This window comes from Pongo pygmaeus, chromosome 2 (assembly GCF_028885625.2).
Source record: "Pongo pygmaeus isolate AG05252 chromosome 2, NHGRI_mPonPyg2-v2.0_pri, whole genome shotgun sequence".
NCBI classification, from domain to species: domain Eukaryota; kingdom Metazoa; phylum Chordata; class Mammalia; order Primates; family Hominidae; genus Pongo; species Pongo pygmaeus.
Window position 1 is genome coordinate 56430632 of NC_085930.1, and position 18349 is coordinate 56448980.

The 18349-nt window shown below is 48.6% G+C and overlaps 1 protein-coding gene and 1 long non-coding RNA gene across 13 annotated transcripts in view; one reads left to right on the plus strand and one right to left on the minus strand.

Moving 5' to 3' along the window:
• Nucleotides 1-16106, plus strand: part of LOC129033025 (uncharacterized) — a 76240-nt gene extending 60134 nt beyond the window's left edge. Inside the window, exon 5 of the long non-coding RNA XR_010125687.1 lies at nucleotides 13259-16106. This is a non-coding gene — a long non-coding RNA (uncharacterized LOC129033025). The remainder of the gene's footprint in view (nucleotides 1-13258) is intronic.
• The window catches only part of MYLK (myosin light chain kinase), a 280357-nt gene that overhangs the window by 33605 nt on the left and 228403 nt on the right, over nucleotides 1-18349 (minus strand). For 11 of the 12 annotated variants that reach the window (XM_063661671.1, XM_063661677.1, XM_063661676.1 and 8 more), the window contains 4 exons: nucleotides 11520-11822; nucleotides 3317-3349; nucleotides 3126-3219; nucleotides 1351-1554 (listed from right to left, as the gene is read on the minus strand). In XM_063661671.1, the coding sequence (XP_063517741.1) occupies nucleotides 1351-1554; nucleotides 3126-3219; nucleotides 3317-3349; nucleotides 11520-11822 (634 nt within the window). Of the gene's footprint in view, nucleotides 1-1350; nucleotides 1555-3125; nucleotides 3220-3316; nucleotides 3350-11519; nucleotides 11823-11891; nucleotides 12027-18349 lie in introns of those variants that run through there. The other variant, XM_054480914.2, reaches the window with a different exon arrangement.

Here is an 18349-nt window from a genome sequence, read left to right on the forward strand (position 1 = left end):
GGTGCGGTGGCTCACGCCTGTAATCCCAGCACTTTGGGAGGCTGAGGCAGATGGATCGCTTGAGCCCAGGAGTTCGAGACCAGCCTGGGCAACATGGTGAAATCCCATCTGTACAAAAATACAAAAATTAGCTGGGCAAGGTGGTGTGAGCCTGTGGTGAGGTGGGAGGATCGCTTGAACCTGGGAGGCGGAGGTTGCAATAAGCTGAGATGGCACGACTGCCCTCCAGCCTTGGCGACAGAGTGAGACTCTGTCTCAAACAACAACAACATCAACAAACAAACCAAACTAAAAAAGCAAAGTATATGATAGTGAGTATAAGAAGTTACTTTTTGTGTTAAAAGGCAAGAAAATAAGAATATGTGTGTGTGTGTGTATACACTTATATTTTCATAAAGAAGCTTTGGAAGGATAGAGATAAAAGCCAATAAATCTGTCCATTTGTGTTGGTGATGGTCGTGGTGTTTAGGAAAGGATAGACAGGAATAATGGTGGAAATTAGACTTTTCACTGTGTATTTCCTAACATTTTTTGAGGTGATTGTAGCATATATTCTACAAATTCAGATAAAAAAGGAAACTGTTAAGAATGCAGATGCTGTGGGGGATGCCTGGCTTGCTGATGCCAGTGTGCATGCTTGACTGTGTGTGTGTGTGCATGTGTGTGTGCGTGTGTACACACATGCACCAACAGCTCAGAGGTGAGGGAGGTAGAGGATTCAGGTGCAGAAGAAACAATGGATTCTGGGAAAGGCTTGGCTGGAGGTCATCTGATAGTCCCCCTGCCTTTGTACAACCCCATAGGGAAAGCATCACTCTTTAGTGAATGAGACGTCCAGAGAGTACAAACAAGAGTAGACCAGGGGCACGTGGAGACACAGGAGGGGACTGAGGACCAGAGCGAGGCTTCCATCCTGGATTTCGAGCCCCCAGCTAGGGGCCCCCTTATCTTTCATAGGGAAGTCAGGAAGCTGCCCTGTCCCTCCCCTAAACCACCTTCAGGTGTGAATGCCCCGAATGAAACCAAGGAGCCTAGGGATAGCTTTGGCCCTTTCATGGGGAGATGAGAGTGAGAAAAGTGCCAGGGTCCTCAAAGATCTACTGGTTTGTTTTGGAAATAAGCACAGGGCTGCAGCTGGGCTGGTGCTCAGAGGCTCAGGGCCAGCACTGTGCACAGACCTTCGGTTCTGTTTGGTCAGTCCTAGCTGTATGACTGGTGAGCATCTTACATATCACACTCCTGTCTGCAGTGCTTTCCATCTTGGGGCAGAGGTGGCTGGGGTAGGGCAGTAGGGGAGACACATTTGGGGGCTCCCTGCGGTGCCCAGGCTGCTGGCAGTGAGCCACTCACATCTCCAGGACCATGACGATGTTGGCCTTTTCTTCGAAGGCATCCACACACTGGACCAGCTTGGGGTGGTGGAGGCAGTTCATGATGCTGATCTCCTGCCGGATATTCTCTTTCTCTTTTGCTGAATATGCTTTGAAGAACTTCCCTGCCCAGACTTTTCGAGTTTGTTTTTCTACAAGTCGAAAGACCTGTCCAAATTTCCCACTGCAAATGAAAAGGGGAGGAGAAAAAAGCCACATTTAGCCAAGCTTTCCACTAACTTGGGGTTGGCAAATTATGGCCCATGGGACAAATCTGGCCCACCTCCTTTTATAAGTAAGGTGTTATTGGAGCACAGCCCTGCCTGGCTGTTTGCGTGTTGTCTATGGCAGCTTTTGTGCTACAGTGGCAGAGCTAAGTAGTTGTGACAAAGGCATATCGCCCATAAAATCTAAGATATCAGCCTTTATGAAAGGCCCAGACTCCTGCTCTAGAGCAATGAGGCACATTTGTTTTTTCTTATCTTTAAACATTTTTTTTTTTTTTTTTTTTTTTGTAGAAATGGGGTCTCGCCATGTTGCCCAGGCTGGTCTAGAACTCCTGGCCTCAAGCAATCCTCCCACCTTGGCCTCCCAAAGTGCTGAGATTACAAGCGTGAGCCACCACACCTGGCCTTTGAAGCACATTTCTAATGTTGACAAACCTACTGTCAACCTTGGCTGACAGCATCTCTTCCCCTCCCTGTAGTGGAACCCATGAAGATGGGTGAATTCAGCCCTTCCCAAATGCAGAGAATTACTGAGCAGTTGCCTTCCTTCCTTCCACTCCCCCTACCACTGATCCCCTGGTGATGGCCCAGGCAGGGTCCTGCTTCCCACTGCTGAGAGAGGGGAGAGTGGGGCTCCTCTGTGATGGCACCGACTCCTTTCTGACACTGTTACCCAGTTTGCATCACTCCTTCATTTCCCAGAAACCACTGGAAATACAAGTGGAGTCCCACTCATTTCTCTCCCACCTCTTCTATTCCTCCAGGGACAGGGCTAAGGGCAGATGAACAGCTTGGCTCAGGGTTGGGGTCTGAGCCCACTCTATCCTCCATGCCCCAGGGAGAAGCCAGAGTAAGCAGTGCGAGCCAAGTTCATGAGGGAGCTTGATGACTGCTGCGCATTTAATGGAGCACTAACGCAGGCATTGCTTTACAGTGAGCACTGATCAGGCTCCACTGACTTCTGTGGATCAAATGGAAGGGATACCAAAGATAATCTGATCCAGTCCTCTCATTTTATTTTATTTTAAAAAGTATTTTATTTTATTTTTTTAAGTTCCAGGGTACACATGCAGGATATGTATGTTTGTTACGTAGGTAAACGTGTGCCATGGTGGTTTGCTGCACCTAACACCCCACCACCTAGGTATTAAGCTCAGCATGCATTAGCTCTTCTCCCTAATGTTCTGCTCCCTGCACCCCCTGCCCTCCCCCGACAGGCCCCAGTGAGTGTTCCCCTCCCTGTGTCTCATTTTGGTCCTGGGCTCTGAACAGAGGCGCAGAAAAAGAAAGACTTGCCCACAGCCTTTGTAGAGCTGGGACGGTGCAGGACCACATGGGCAACTCTGCAGAGAGTCCTGGGTGAGTGAGTGATGCTTTCGTGGGTCAGTCCTTTGGATCCTGCAGGACTCTCAGTCTGGGGAGGAGGCAGGGCCCAGGGAGCAACAGGAAGCTGAGGCACTGAATCTAACTGTGAGACCCGCACCACCCTCACCCTGGGAGCCCAGAGGCAACTTCCCACCCCACTTACGATCCTAATCTCTCTTCAATGTCGTAGAAGTCAGATACTTTTTGTTCAGTATTGATTGTCACTGTCCGGTAATCAACCTCGGGCTCCTTCTCATCTGTGGGGCACAGGTCAGGGTTGGTGCGAGTCTCAGATGCCCCCACTCAGCCCCCTCCACCCCAAGAGCCTGACCCGAGGACGGGGGCTGCACTCACCATCGTCTGACACCTCCACTTCATCCTTCGGCTCTGGGGGGGCACAAGGAAGGACAGAGAGGACACAGGTGATTAGTACTGAAGGCCCACTGAGAGCAAGATGTGCTGGGGGCCCTGCCAGGCCTCAGCCTCCCCAGGCAGACGACTACCAGGCCCAGAGCTCTGGGCATCCCCTGGGGCTGGTCAGTCCACATAGCAAATAGGGCCTGGTGCAGACTGGCAGGTGCCAGCCTCCTCCCTCCACTCAGCTCCACTTCTCCACCAGGTCTCCCCTCTGTCCCATCCTCTCTAGCCTCATGGTCCCCAGATATACCCTTCTCCACATCTCATCCAACCCTTCCTGACCTTCAGAACCTACACACAACTGTGACAGTCTCTTTCTGCCCTGGCTCAAAAGTCAGCAACTTATAATTGCTTCTAGTGTCAAATCCATGTAGCCATTCGTTGAACGTTGTTGATGGCATCCCAGCACTGGACCAAGCATCTTGAATGCCAGTTATTGTGGGCATTCAAAACATACTACACAGAAGGCATGGTCTGTCCTTTCTTGTAGCTTATAATTTAGTTCAAGAGGCAAAAACATATATACTTGAAGTAACAATTTACAAAGTGTACCATAATCACGCACATATCACCATGGTTCAAAGTGAATACACAACAGAGGAGGGTGACACAAAATGGGGCAATTGTAAGTGAGAGCAATTATTCTTAGAAGAAATAGCCTTTGAGTTGTGTCTTACAGGAAATGATGGAATACAATGAAGGGGTGAGTGACGTCACACAAATGAAACCAACAGGTATTTGTGAGGCAGGGCAGGGAGGGACACAATCATGCCAGCTGCTCCCATGGCCGTGTCAGGAGTGAACAGGGTCTGGGGAACAGGAGGGGTTCCCCGGAACAGGGGGGCATCCAGCACAGCACACCCACTTCAGAGCTCCAGGCCTTCCTTTGCCTTGATACAGGTTTGTTTGTTGATAATCGAGCCACTCTGGCTTCCTGACCTTGGCTGATTGCCTTTCCCTTCCTGGGCCTTGGTTTCTCCGTCTGTAAGAGGAAGGGTTGCACCTGATGTCTCTGGCCCTGGCTAGCTCTGGATGCCACGCTTCATTGTGTGCTGTGTGTTCCTCAGCCATCGTCTGGGCTGCATCCTGGCTGACAGCTGGACAATGAATGGGAGGTTTCCCGAGGAAGCAAAACAAAGACAGGAGCATAGAGAGAGGAAAAGGATTTTTTTTTTTTTTTTTTTTTTTTTTGAGATGGAGTCTTGCTCTTTCACCCAGGCTGGAGTGCAGTGGCGTGATCTTGGCTCACTGCAAGCTCTGCCTCCCGGGTTCATGCCATTCTCCTGCCTCAGCCTCCCGAGTAGCTGGGACTACAGGCGCCCGCCACCGTGCCTGGCTAATTTTTTATATTTTTAGTAGAGACGGGGTTTCACCGTGTTAGCCAGGATGGTCTCGATCTCCTCCTGCCTCGGCCTCCCAAAGTGCTGGGATTACAGGCGTGAGCCACCGCGCCCGGCAGATTTTTAAAGTGTGAGTGTGTGTGTGTGTGTGTGAGAGAGAGAGAGAGGTGGGCATATGAGTGTAAGTGTGGGTGTATCGGTGTGAGTGTGAATGTGAGTGTGTGTTTAGAGTTCTTAAAATGCTGCTGACAAAGCTTAGTTTAAAAAAAAAAAACTAAAACTAAACATGAATGGGATTGGAAAGTATATTTTATCATAGAAAGGAAGCTGCCATGGAAAAATAAAAAAGGATGAGATAGACAGGGACACCCAGTAGAGTCTAGCTGAAGTATCAGAGGTGGGTTTCACAGTTACTGTCGGGATGTGGGCCTAACTGGTCAATATTCCTAAATTCACATGTTGGAGAGTTAAGAGTGGCATTGTCCAATTCACAGGTGGAAAGGATGACCTGAGAGCAATGCAACTAGAAGCCAGGAATGGAGTTAGTGTTCAGGAGAATCTGATCATTCTACCTTTTAGGGTGGTGAGCCCTAAAGTACATAGTTAAAACCCAAGACAGAAAGAGCAGCTCCTCAATCTACTGCTCGGGCTGTCAGATGCCGTCATAGGGCAAAGTGTACATGGGCCCCCAACAGGGGTGAGTACTGGGTAGCTGTTGAGAGCGCCCTGGGCGCCTGCCCCGGAGCTCTGGCTGTCGGCAGTCCAAAAGCCACGATGGAGCTGGAGGTGGCATGCAAGGCCACTGAAGGGAGGGGCTACGTCTTAATCAGAAAAGATGAGGCCTCTGAGGTTGGGAAAGAAGTCTAAAGAGGACATGACTTTAAAGAGAATCACACAATCGCCAAGGGTGAGATGAGGGTTTCGGACTTTTCATCAACTCATGACTATTGCACCTTGGGGGAACCATTTAGTGTTCTACCTCACGTAGGAGGAAGGCTGGAGGGATATGGAACTCACACATGAGAAGTACCACTAGAATAATAAGTATGTTCAACAGACATTTAGGTTAGTTCAGTGATGATATTATAAACAGGGTTTTAAGAGAACCAAAAATATTGGAGTCAATGAGTGATGGGACACCAGGTGGACCAGTCACTGGACTAGGTCTTTGACACAGAATCATCCTATTTACTGTCAGGGAGGCCCCTGTCTTGACCTGTGGTGCTGCTGCCTGATATAGTGGTTCACCAGTTGAGTCATCCTTTATTTCTTGTTCCTGTGCCACATTTTCCCGGCATGGCATGGAGACCAGTGTATTCTGAGCAGCAGAGTGAGAGGGAAAGGAGAGGGCAGCTTTCCTGGCATGGTGTCAGGAGGAGCAGTCTTGCCAATGGCCCGGCAGCAGAGGGCTTTCCCTGCGTGCCTTGAAGGGGGCATCCAGTCCTAGAGCTGGCCTCTGCCTGCCTGTCACTGTGAGTCCAGGTAGACAACCACAGGGCTAGCCTCTGGCCTCACTCATGAGCCCACATCCACGCCTCACCTTCACCTCTCACCCCAGAGGTCTGCGGCAGATCTGATTCTCCTGCTAATGCTCTGGGGGAAGGACCTAGATCATTCTCAAGGAATTCCAGCCCCTCTTTCTAGTGCACTGTGTTCCTTTATGCTGTAGGAAACTCGGATCAAGAGTCCGGACTAAGCCGGGAGCAGTGGCAAGTGCCTGCAGTCCCAGCTATTCGGGAGGCTGAGGCGGGAGGAATGCTTGAGTCTAGGAGTTCAAGTCCAGCCTGTGCAACAGAGTGAGACCCTATCTCTTTAAAAAAGAGAAAGATTCCAGGCTGCTCCATCCCCTTCTGCTTTTCCGTTCTTGTCCTGCTTCTCTTCTATTTGACCACAACGGGAGGAGTGAGAGAGAAGTAGAGGAAAGACCACGGTTCAATTAGTAGAGCTCTTGGTGCATAAAGGGTTGTTGAGAAAGGTGAACTGGTTTCCATCTTTCCACTAGGGAAGGGTCTTCCACTGAACTTAAAAAGAAAAATCTGTTCAGAATGAGCATTGAGATCCATGAGCTAAGTGGAAGGCTATTTGGAAGATGGTTCTGAGATATTTCTGCAAACAGATGAGAGTCTTGTTACCCTGCAGTGTTTGGGAGAGGATCAGCTGAGTGCTCGGGACCCTCACATGGCACAAGTCCAGTCAGTCCCCTGGACAGAGTATTGTCCCTTCCTGCAGCCAAGGACTGTTGCACACCCAGAGAACACTAGAGGGCACCCCAGCCCCGGAGACGGCCTCTGAGGCCAGGGTGTAGCTGCAGCCTGGGATGGGAGCGGTACAGGCTTTATATCTCGAACTGTCCTGGGGATTGCAAGAAGCCTCAGTCACAGTAGCTGTTTTGCTAACAATTATACAGACTAGAACAAATTAGGGTTAGGAGCAGGGATGGAGTGGATTTGAGTGACATCAGGATTCGAGGAGGAGTACAGTTCAAGACCTGGCTGGGCTGGGAGGGAGCAGGGCTGTGGTAGGGTTCTGGCTCTGTGCACTTGGGTTTGGGAGTGCATTGTTAGTTCAGGGACCCTAGTCTTAGGAGTGGCTCTGGCATAGAGAAGCCACTGGAGCTCCATGGGGAACCCATGCTTTGTCCCCCACTGTATCCCCAGTGCCCATGGCAGTGCCTAGAACACAGGAGGGGCACAGAACACATGGTGAATGGATGTGGGATGAGGGCTAGGGTACAAACAGGGATGGAAATGAGGCATGAGAATGAAGTAGAAGAGCGAGAGGCAGGAGTGGCAGTGGCTGTGGTGGTAGTGGTGAAGGTCAGAGCCAACATTAGCTGGGCTTCATGGAGTGTGGGTTAATAAGCACTGCCTTTTTAATATGATCCCACCCCAACTGCTCCACAGAAATGACCTACAATGACCTCTCACTTGATCCCACCTCTCTGCCAACACACACACACACGTGTCTGAACACACACGCCACTTCCCTGAGAGCCATTTCCCTCTTCAGCAGAGGGATGGCCTATGAAGCTTTATAACTAACAAGCATCTGAGCAGACCGCGGAGGACTTTTGCCTGGAATCCCCTCAACCAGAGTCCTCTGCCCTGAGGCCTAACACTTGCCAACTGTTCTGCCCTCTTCCTCCTCCCCCTTGGTAATCCAGCCAGCCTCAGCTGGGGAGTAGCTTCCTGTCTGGAAGCCCTGGGTGGACTGGACCCCTCCTCTGGATTTCAAGTGATTTCAACATTGCCCTTTGTCTATTCCCAGCTGGGAGGGATGGAAGCAGGGAAGGGGAGTCTGAAGGTCCACAGAGGGTTCAGCGGGCTGATGGCAGGGAACAAAGGAGAGGCCACTTGCCCCAGAGAGGCAGTCCCAGCTCTTCCTCCCAGCAGAGTCTCCCCACAGCCCTGGCAGCAGCTGTCCTAGACCCCTGGGGGCCACATCTTGCAGCTCCCGTGGCCTCTGGTCCTGTTGCCTGGGGTTAGTCAGGGATTCTCCAGTCTCTCCTTCTTTACACCATAGCAGAGACCTGGACGATTTCCTTTCCAGCCAATGAACATCTTCACACTGAAATCTTATTCCTTTTCCTGTCACTTTTCCAAGTAACATCCTAACAACACAGACTGGAACTTGATTGCCCCCTGGGACCCACACTCTATGCAGCCCCCACTCTGCTCATTTCAGAGGAACGTTGTGTGTGTGTGTGTGTGTGTAAGAAGACAGCGATGGCAGTTTTGTTACTCGGTGTCCCCCGACAGACATTTGGGAGTGGCTAGTGGTTGGGTTCCCTGTGAAAGCTGTCCCAGGAGCAGGCATCACGCCTCCGTGACTTGCACCATATCTCTCAAGGAGACCTGCTCTACGCATATTGACATGGCTCAACGGGTAAAGGCCGCCTGACACACAGCTGCTAGCATAAAATTGTAAAGTTGGTATGTTTTCCATTGGTACCCTAACTTTCTTTCTTTCTGGAGCCCTTGTTTAATTGAAAGTAAAGTTTTAATACCTGTTTTGTACCTAATTTTCAAATTTTTTTCAAAACTAAACAGGGTCATTGAATCAGATGACAGTTTCCACACTCACAATGGCTCTAGCTCCCTGGTGATGCCAGGCCTGCTTGCTTTCTCGCTTTCTGAGCTTTGCTCAGGTTCACTATTTGCCTCACTTGATTTCTAATTCCTTGTAATTACAAGGAGTCAAATACATTCTCACCTAGTGATCAGTTTTGGTTTTCAAGTGACACTCTGCATGTGGCGCTCAGTCTCCTTTGATACTTGAGTCTTCTACCATCTGCCTCACAACTCTACATTCTCCTGTTTCCAAGAGCAATCTTCCCTTGATGTCCCTCCACCTTCTCTTAACCCCAACCTTTTCTTATTCTATATTCTTTAATTCATTTTTTTTTTTGAGACGGAGTCTCACTGTGTCACCCAGGCTGGAGTTCAGTGGCGCAATCTTGGCTCACTACAACCTCTGCCTCCTGGGTTCAAGTGATCCTCCTGCCTCAACCTCCTGAGTAGCTGGGACCACAGGCGCATGCCACCATGCCCAGCTAATTTTTTGTACTTTTAGTAGAGATGGGGTTTTGCCGTGTTGCCCAGGATACTCTTGAACTCCTGAGCTCACGCGATCCACCCGCCTCAGCCTCCCAAAGTGCTGGGATTACAGGTGTGAGCCACCACGCCCGGCCTCTTATCCTAAATTTACAATGTCCTTTTCCTGTTCTTCACGTAAAACTTCTTGAAATAATATTCCATGCTTCTGGCCTCTCTTTCTTCCATTTATCCCTTTAACCAGGGCAACCATCTTTTCACTCAGTGGAAACTCTACAGACTTTGATCACAAAGATCACTACAAACCAAAGGACTAAATCCAAAGACCGTCTGAGTCCTCATCTCCTTCATTTTTATTTAGCATTGGATGCAGTTTATGAAGCCCTCTTTGCACCTTCTCCCTCCCCCGTTTCTTTGAGACTCCAGCCTCCCCTTGGTTCTCTCCCCTCTCAGTCCTTTCTGCTGGTACTGCAAGTTCCTTCTTTATGGTGTTGGTATTGACTTTCTCTACCACACTCTCTGTAACCTTATCAATGCCCATGGTTTCAATTATTAATTAAATAGTGAAGACTTCCAAGCCTGCAACACTAGCTTAAACCTTTCTCCTGGGCTCTAGACCCAACAGTCTTAGGATACCTTCCCTTGGCTAGCCCTTAGATGCCTCAACTCAGCAGGGCTGAAACCACAGCTCCCCTCTCCTCCCAGACTCCCTGTTACGTAACCTCCAAGTCACTCAAGTCAGGAACCTGGAAGACAGCCTGACCTCTTCCCTCAGTCTAACCAAAGGAGCACAAGCTTCAGGCCAGACAGCTCTGAGCTCAAGCATCAGCTCACCAATGACAAGCTCTGTGACTTTGGGCAAGTAGCTTCTCCCCTCTAAATCTCATTTCTCCTATCTGTAAAATGAGGGTAATAACAGTATCTGCTTCATTGGGCTATTGGGATTGGATGAAATGATGCATATAAAGTGATTAACACATCGTAAGCTTAGAGTAAGTGCTCAATACATGTTAGCCACGGTGAATTATAACAATAAACCTCTAGCTGGCTCTTGAATTTGTTTTCAGTTACCCCAGCCAGGAACTGTAAGTCATCTCAGAATCTTCCAGTTCTCTTCCTCAACTCTCTATGCAAAAAGTCATCAAGTATGGTCAATTCTACCTCCTGAGGCTTGAAGTTCATGCCCTTTCCATCCCTCCCTTGGGCTGTCATCCCACAGGCCCATCTGGTATGGCTGACTGCAGTCTCATCTCCTCTGACCCATCTGCCACTCCAGTGCTTCTCAAATGTTCGTGTGCGTCTGAACCCCCAAGCAGTGGATCATTTTCAGTCAAGGCCCAGAAGGGCCTGAGGGAGTCTGCTTGCTAAGAAGCTCCCAGGATGCCAAGGCTGCTGGTCCACAACTGCACTGTGAATAGCAAAGCTTTGCTCTTTCCCTAGTTCTCTAAAAACCAGATCTAATCATCTTGATCCCCTGCCTGAGAATCTTTGATGAATTTCACTTTACCTAAAATGCCCTTTTAGTCTTACTTCCTCCTGTTCTGTCTCACACAACATATGCCTTGGCCACACACGAGCATCTGAAAATGCCACACACTGCCATGGCTTTGTAACCTTTGCTCATGCTGTTTCCTCTTGTAGAGTGCCTTTCCGTATCTTCCCTGCCTTTTAGAATCCTATCCCTTTTTCCAAGACTCAGACTAAGTGTCACCTTCTCCAGAAAGCCTTCCTTGGTCTCCATGGAAAAATGCTCCATGCATTCTGTTATGTCCCCTTGGTTCTTTTTTTACCCAGCTATAATAGCATGCATCCCTTCTCATTATAGTTAGCCATACACACCTCTGTTCCTCTAGATTTTAAGCTCCATGTCTTATCTTTGTGTTCCAAGAACCTGACACCAAGTAGACACTCAAATATGGATACAAGAGGAGGAGAGAAGGGGTGGAGGGTGGAAGAAGAACATGAGGCCTGCTTGAACTCCTATGCTCCTGAGTAACACACCATCACCCCCGGTGGCAGCATGCCAAAATTGCTGGTTCAATGTTTTTTGAAATGTCCTAAGTATTAATACCTTTTTTGAAGAATGGCTCAACATCACTGTCTTGGAAACCAAGACCCCAAAAGACCCTGCCAGTCATCATTAATGTTTCCTCAGTTCCTTTTCACCCCTTTCAGTACAGTCTTTACATACACAAGGTCAGTCATGCACATTTATTTCAAGCCACTGATGAAGTGATGGCAGCCTACCTTCAGGTTTCTCTCCTACCGTTGTGAGTTCAGACTCCTGGCTTGGCTCACTGGTTCCATACACATTGATTGCACGTACACGGAACTTATATTCGTGGTCAGGCAGCAGGTCCTGGACGTTGAAAGAGGTGCTGCGGCATGTGGCTAGTTCCTTCCACATCTTGTTGGCTGAGTCCCAGATCTCGATGCTGTAGGACTGTACAGCGCTGCCCCCATCATATGAGGAGCCGTACCAGGACAGGGTCAGTGAGGAGCTCCGAATGTCAGAGGCACAAGGTGTGCCAGCTGGGGGGTCTGGCTTATCTGGGGATAGAGAAGCACAGCATCACCCACACTTTCCAGAATTGCAGGCAAAGGAAGTTTTTGAATTACCTGTGTCATGGGGGGAAGGCAGCCTAGAGAACCCACTCCGAAGTCCCTGGTCCTGCGTCTCTTTCCCTCATCCGCACATCACAGTTAGAGCTATGTACAAACCCACCTGTACGGAAAGCCCCATGTATAACTATTTGCTCCAAAAAAGGCCCCCCCTTTTTTTTGCTAGTTTTCCAGTCTACATGCAAGTCATGATTTCCTGTACTTTGCCCAAGTCATAAACATATTTGTCAGAGTAAACAGATCTAGGAAGCTGCCCAGAAGGCGTGGACTATTTCCCATCGAAAACATGTTTTGAGAGACAGAGTTCAACATGAGTGTGTGTGTCTGTCCTTCAGGCCCTTGGCCAATGACCTGTGACATAACTAGGGGTCTGCCTCTACTTTCTCTGGGTCTTGAGAAATGCCTGCCCCACCAAGGGGCGGTATAGTGCAGTGTTTGTGCTCTGAAGTCAGACAGATTCAAGTTTGAACACAGATCTGTCCCCACACAGTAGCTGTTAATTGCCCTGTGCCTCAGTTTCCTCATCGGTAAAATGTGAATAACAACAGCACTTGTATCACAAGTGGTTGTAAGAAATTCTTAGAAGAGTGGCTGGTTTGACTAGTCATTACTATCAAGATTATTGTAGGAGTTTATTTCTAACTTTATATACTTAAAAATTACTCCTACCCTACCTCTTTTATTCTTAGAGGGCTGTTGAGATATAAATAATTTCAACAGCAAACCGCAATAGCAAATCACAGCCATCCCTGACTAATGGACAGAAAATGAGCTGAGGACACAAATAAGAAGTGGCCCTTTTGGCTGGCTGCCTTCTCATTCAGATGACCTGGCCTCAGAACTAGCAGTACTGCCAACTTCAAGTCAAATCATGTAGCCAATACTTTAATGAGGCTCTTGAGTTTTGCTGATTTTATTAGTTGCTTATCTGAGCAAAACTCTCCTATTTTTCAGATTTAGTTTTTGCAGATGGTTGGTTAGTTACAGATATCTGTGTTCATTAACCCTTCATCTCCCTCAATGCTGTTTGAGTTCATGAAGCCTCACAAACTAGCAATTGAAACCATGCTTTTAAGCTATGTCAGCCCCAGCAAATTTGAAACTGGTTTGTTTGCCTGACTTTCTCATTCAGAGAATGGTGCTAATATGTTCCTACCTCTTAGGGTTTTTGCAAGCATCAAGTAAGCAAACATAGATAGATAAAGTACTTGACGGCTACTCTCCCACCCCCAGCAAGGCAGGAAGGCCAAAGGCAATTCCTGCAAATGACCCTGTGTATATAGAGAAGAAAAATCTGCATGTATATACATGTGTATATGAGTATATATACTCATACTCATATTCATTCTTGTCCCCTCTCCCAGCCCTGCTGATCCACATTCCAGCCCAGAATGCACTGCCCAGAAACTGTCTACCCCAATAACCAAAGCCCTGGGAATGATTCTGGGATTGTGACAGAGCCACTTCCCAGTGCTGGCAGTCATGCCAGAGGCCTCCTGTGATGGAACCACTTTCGCTGGCTGTTTAATATGTTCTCTTAGAAAAACTGTTTGTTCTGAGAGATATATTGGCCTTTTTTGAAACATTTCTGGTTTTGGCTAAGATGTTTATTACTCTAAACTCTCTTAAAGACAAGTGGTTCAAGTCCTCTCAAGACCCAGCTAAGGAAGTAAAAAAACCTGAAGAGGGATGGAAGACAGACCCACTACTCCTCCCAGAGAAGGCTGCCTGGAAACCATGTGATTGGCCACGGTTGGAGTCCTGTGGGCTTATAAATGAATGCACTCTGCCAACTGATCTTCCTTCTGCTTTGGTCAAGAAAATAAAACTGAGAAATAGGTGTTGCAGAAGAGGTGCCATTTGTACCCTACCCTGTTACAGATGTCTCTTGGCTGAAAATGAGAACCTATACATGACATATGTGATATGTAAGACTTGTCACACAAGAGAAGATGCAAAATTTGGGGAGAGGGACTTTAATTCCAAGTAAAACTCCAACACTTTTAAGGAATTTGCTACCAAATTAAGGAGTTCAGAAAAGACCCAAGTCAGAAGTCCTAGGAGATTGGAGGCCTCACACCCCTCCACCTGCCTTTAGAGCTGTGGGCTGCACCTAATGCTTTCTGTTCTTTCTAAGCTACAAGCCCCATGCAGTGGCTGAACTAGTAAAGGGATGAAAACCTTCAGAAAAGAACAGACGTCCTTAGAACAGGGAGCTCCTGTGAGCCTGTCCTCCACGGCGACACACTCAGACTGGGAGGGAGACCCTGAGCGTCTCTGGGCAAAGGAGACTCCACATTTCCTCTGAATTCTCCCAGGGCTCCCTGGAGGCTTGACTAACAGAATAGGAAACTCAGCTGAGTCTAAGACAAGAGTCTCCAATGGCACCAGCTCCAGGATTTTCTCCTCAGCAAATGTTCTAATTCCCAGGAAAACGGAGGATCCTGTCCTACAGCTTCCCACTAGAGTAACTGCCCTCGAGGTCTCTTGGTGCTCACTTATTTGAAGATGACCAGTGGCTATGCCTAGCCCCACCTGGATGTCCCTTCCCTGGGACTTCAGCAGCTGCTGGAAGGGCCCCCAAAGGTCATCTACCTGGATAATCCTAGCCCTTGGGAAATGGGTCCTCAGCAGCTATGGCATTTTTCTTATCAAGAAAACCCAGTAGTCAGTGGCAGAGCCAAAAGGAGATTCCAAAAAGCCTCTGGACCCTCGCTCCAGGGCTCAAGACTTTCCAGGCTATCAGGCAGAATGAGCTCAAGAAGGCATCTTGCTTAAGCCTGAGCTGAGCATTAAGATGGGAAATCATGCAAGCTCCAAACTCAGTTAGTATTTGGGGATTATTGGGTATTTGGGGTTCTCTCTACTTTGTTTTTCTCCTGTAAAGATATGAAAAGAGACCTGCTTTTCTCGTGCTGGGTGAGTGACCTTAAGGAATCCATCTGGGTGTGCTGCTCACTGTCCCCTCCCTCATTCCCCGCAGGCCAAGACCAGGGGCACATGTGCAGGAAGAGGCTCTGAGCATTGCAAATTCCTGGGCTGCCTTTTAAAATATAACAATAATAAGTCTCCAAAATAGCTAAATATCACTCATTTAAGCTAACAGAGGGAAAGGCTAGTTTTTATTTTTGTTTGAAAAATAGGAGTCAGAGATGATCTGAAAAGAAAGTGGCCCTTTAAAGAATATACAATAAGAGAAGTTTGCTGCTAACAAGAAGGAGTTGTATTAAACTGGCCTTATTTAGCTGGTCTGTAAATGCATGAAAACTGTCCGGAGCAGACCAAGTGATTCCTGTTTTACCTCATGTACATTTTACATCTGCTTAATAAACCCTGATCAGAGAATACAGAGATGTCCCTGGAGATGCACAGGTAAATCTGAGCTTCATCCAGGTTTACTTTGAACTAATTCTAAGTGCATGGGCTCTGAATGAATGTGGCTTTGCTGTATCCATCAATGTGAGTCCTATTTTATTGAGCAATTCTATTCTTAGCTCTTTGAGGGGGAGGCAGACAGAAAGCCTCGGTTCCCCTCCATTCCATTCCCCTCCCAGGACGGCATTTAACATGCTGCTCCTGCCAGCTGGCAGACAGCCACGCCAATGGCCCTGTCAGCACTGGCCGCAGAGAATAAGAAACTAAACCATAAAAGGCCAGAACTGCAGCCCGTGCAGTGGTGATCGGAGGAGGGGAGTGCATGGCACCGCGCAGGAGCTGGGCATCGTGGGGGCTGGGGGGAGGGACGGCTGAGTACAGAAAAGCAGTTCAAAGAAGCTGACCCCAAAGTTGCTTAAGGAGGAGCAGATGAGAGAGAACATCAAAGAAAAGTTTAAAGTGATGCTTGCTGATAGGACGGGAGTACAGAGCCAATCAGTGCTTCAGAACAGATCTAAATGTACCAGTAAAGTGGATCACTAGCACCAAGCCTCCACAGGTTCCTGACTCCTTGGGAGGAAATTATTCAAATAAACACCTGGAGTCACCAAAAAGAGACAGAGCGAGAAAAGGGTTGTTCTTCTCCTTTAGAAATGAAAAACCCATTCTCTGACCCCTTTGTACACCAGTCTTCCCCGATCTGAAACTTCTAACTGAAAGAAACAAAAGAACGGGGGTCAGAGGAAGGAAGACAAACAGAAAAGAGGGGACACGGGACAGGGTGACAGACACTGAGAAATGGCTGAAACAGAACACGGGGTGAAGAAACAAGGCCAGGGAGAGGAACAGAGCAAGAGAGAAGGTAAAGAGAAATATGGACAATTGGGGGTGGGGAGTGGATGCTGGAGCTCAGTCCTCTGTGAATTCCCTCTCCCGGGTCCCCTGTGTCCAGGGACAATCTTCCAGGGGGCTTTGCAGTACTTCCTGTCCGGGGAGTCGGGCCAGGATGTGGAACCTGTGGTCTGTTCTGGTAGCTGGCATGGGCGCAGCTCAATGGCCACCTAATTTGTCTTCCCAGCTCTGTATTACTTTGACCTTTATCCTCATGTCTTCCCTATTCACCTGGTTGGACGAGGACTTCTTCTTCCCCAACTGCTTAGGGGCTGGAGGGAAGTGCTACAGGGCTTCCTAAGGCTCAGCATGAGAAAAATGGAGGCACAGACATCAACGACTCCCTGGCATGTGGACAGCTCCCCAAAAGGCTTGCATGTCCCCCTCAAGATGAATTTTGCAGCCAGAGTGTTCCTTTACCTTTTGGGACATTCTGTACCTACTTCACACTCCCATGAGTGGCACTGGAGGACAAGTGTTTGAAAGTTTAGAACTAGTTCCCATGTATCCCCTGATGCACTATGTTACTTTGTTCAGATTAGGCCTCAGTTTCTCCTGCGTAAGGCTGGAAACATCCGTCCTGTCCATCCTAGTCCTAAGGTGAGGGTACGAGATGAACATAGGGGAGAAAAACTGCTTGAGAACTAAGTAAGGAATCAAAGGAATCACAGAATGTCAGAGAACAAAGTCAAGGAATCACAGACGACCAGAGAGCAGAGGTGAGGAACTGTAGAATGTTAGAGAATAGAGTCGAGGAATCAGAATGTCAGAGAATAGAGTTGGGGAATCATAGAATGTCAGAGCTACAAGAGACCTTAAGAGTCAATGTCTCCAACTTCTAACTTCATGTCTAGATACTTCCATAAGAGAGATTCTAGGGGAAGCCTTCTAACCACCATAGCCACACAAGCCCTGTTACCAACAGATCCTTTTGTTCTGTGTGCCCACGTGTGTGTGCACCAGGAACACACAGGAAAGGCTAGGAAGTTAAGGCTGGGATCAGCACACACAGCTGAGAGTTTTGTGCACTGCATAAAAGGGGCCTAGTGGGGGCATCTGGGCCAACCTGTCCTCCCCAAGGCCAGGTCATGAGCTCTGAGGTGAGGCTGGGGGTGCTGTACCCTTTTCACTCTGCCCAGCAAGGCCCCTTTTTCTAATTTTCACAAATGTATCCTATAAACTTGAAAGCCAAGGACAAATGGAAAACCCGCTAGGGTCTCGTGCACATATCAATAAATGCCAGGTCAAAGGCTTTCACATGCACAACATATGAAGGCCCACAAATGCACGAGGCATAGAGTCTACTCTCTCTCTCTGTCTGCTCCTCTGCCTGCTCATTCTTCTGCTGTCCCAAGTGCCTGCCACACGGGGAACAACTGGAGCAGAACATGACAACAGCAGGAGACTGGTTAGAAAACTCTCTTGATGCTCCAGGAGAGAGCTGACCAGGTCACGAAGACAGTGGTAAGGGAGGAGAGGAAAAGTGAACTTGAGAATCGGTCTGGAGACGGACCCCACTCAATCCTGGGATGAAGGAGGTGATAAGGAAAAGCCAGTGGAGTCAGGATTGGGAGGTCATGGTGACCTCAGAAGAACAGTCCCTGCAGACGAATGGGGAGTGGGGGTGAGGCCATAGGAAGCTGGAGGGTGCTGGGGGATGAAGAAGCAGAAGTGCAGTAGAGACTCACCCCTGTGAGAGACAGAAGGTAGGGTGGCTAGAGTGAGAGAGAACATTGCAGGAGTTATTAATGCCTGTGCATCTGGCTAAGATGGCGACACTTATGGGCTGCTAGAAGGAGCCAGGAGAGAGGAAGAGGTTGAAGAGAGAAGTAGGGATGGTGGAGCCCCCAAGGACCTGGGGTCCAGAGCACAGGAGAAGGGAGCAGCCTTCGGCGGAACCAAGGTGGGCCATCCCCAGAGCCTGGAGGGTGGAGTCAGGATGGGGACAGATACAGACACCTGTGGCGTGGGGGCCAAGAAGTTGACCAAGTTTATGCCTCATGTCCCTTATTTCTCAAATAAGCTAGATGCCAAGGCTTGAGGGTGGGGAACTCCAGGAACAGCTATCACAGAGAGGTGTTGATAGAGACAGGGAAAAGGATTTCTGCCCAGCTTTGGCCCCTCTGCTGAGCCTGGAGGTCAGCAGGGTCTAGCAGGGAGTCTGTGGGTTGCTGTGATCTTCTTTCTGT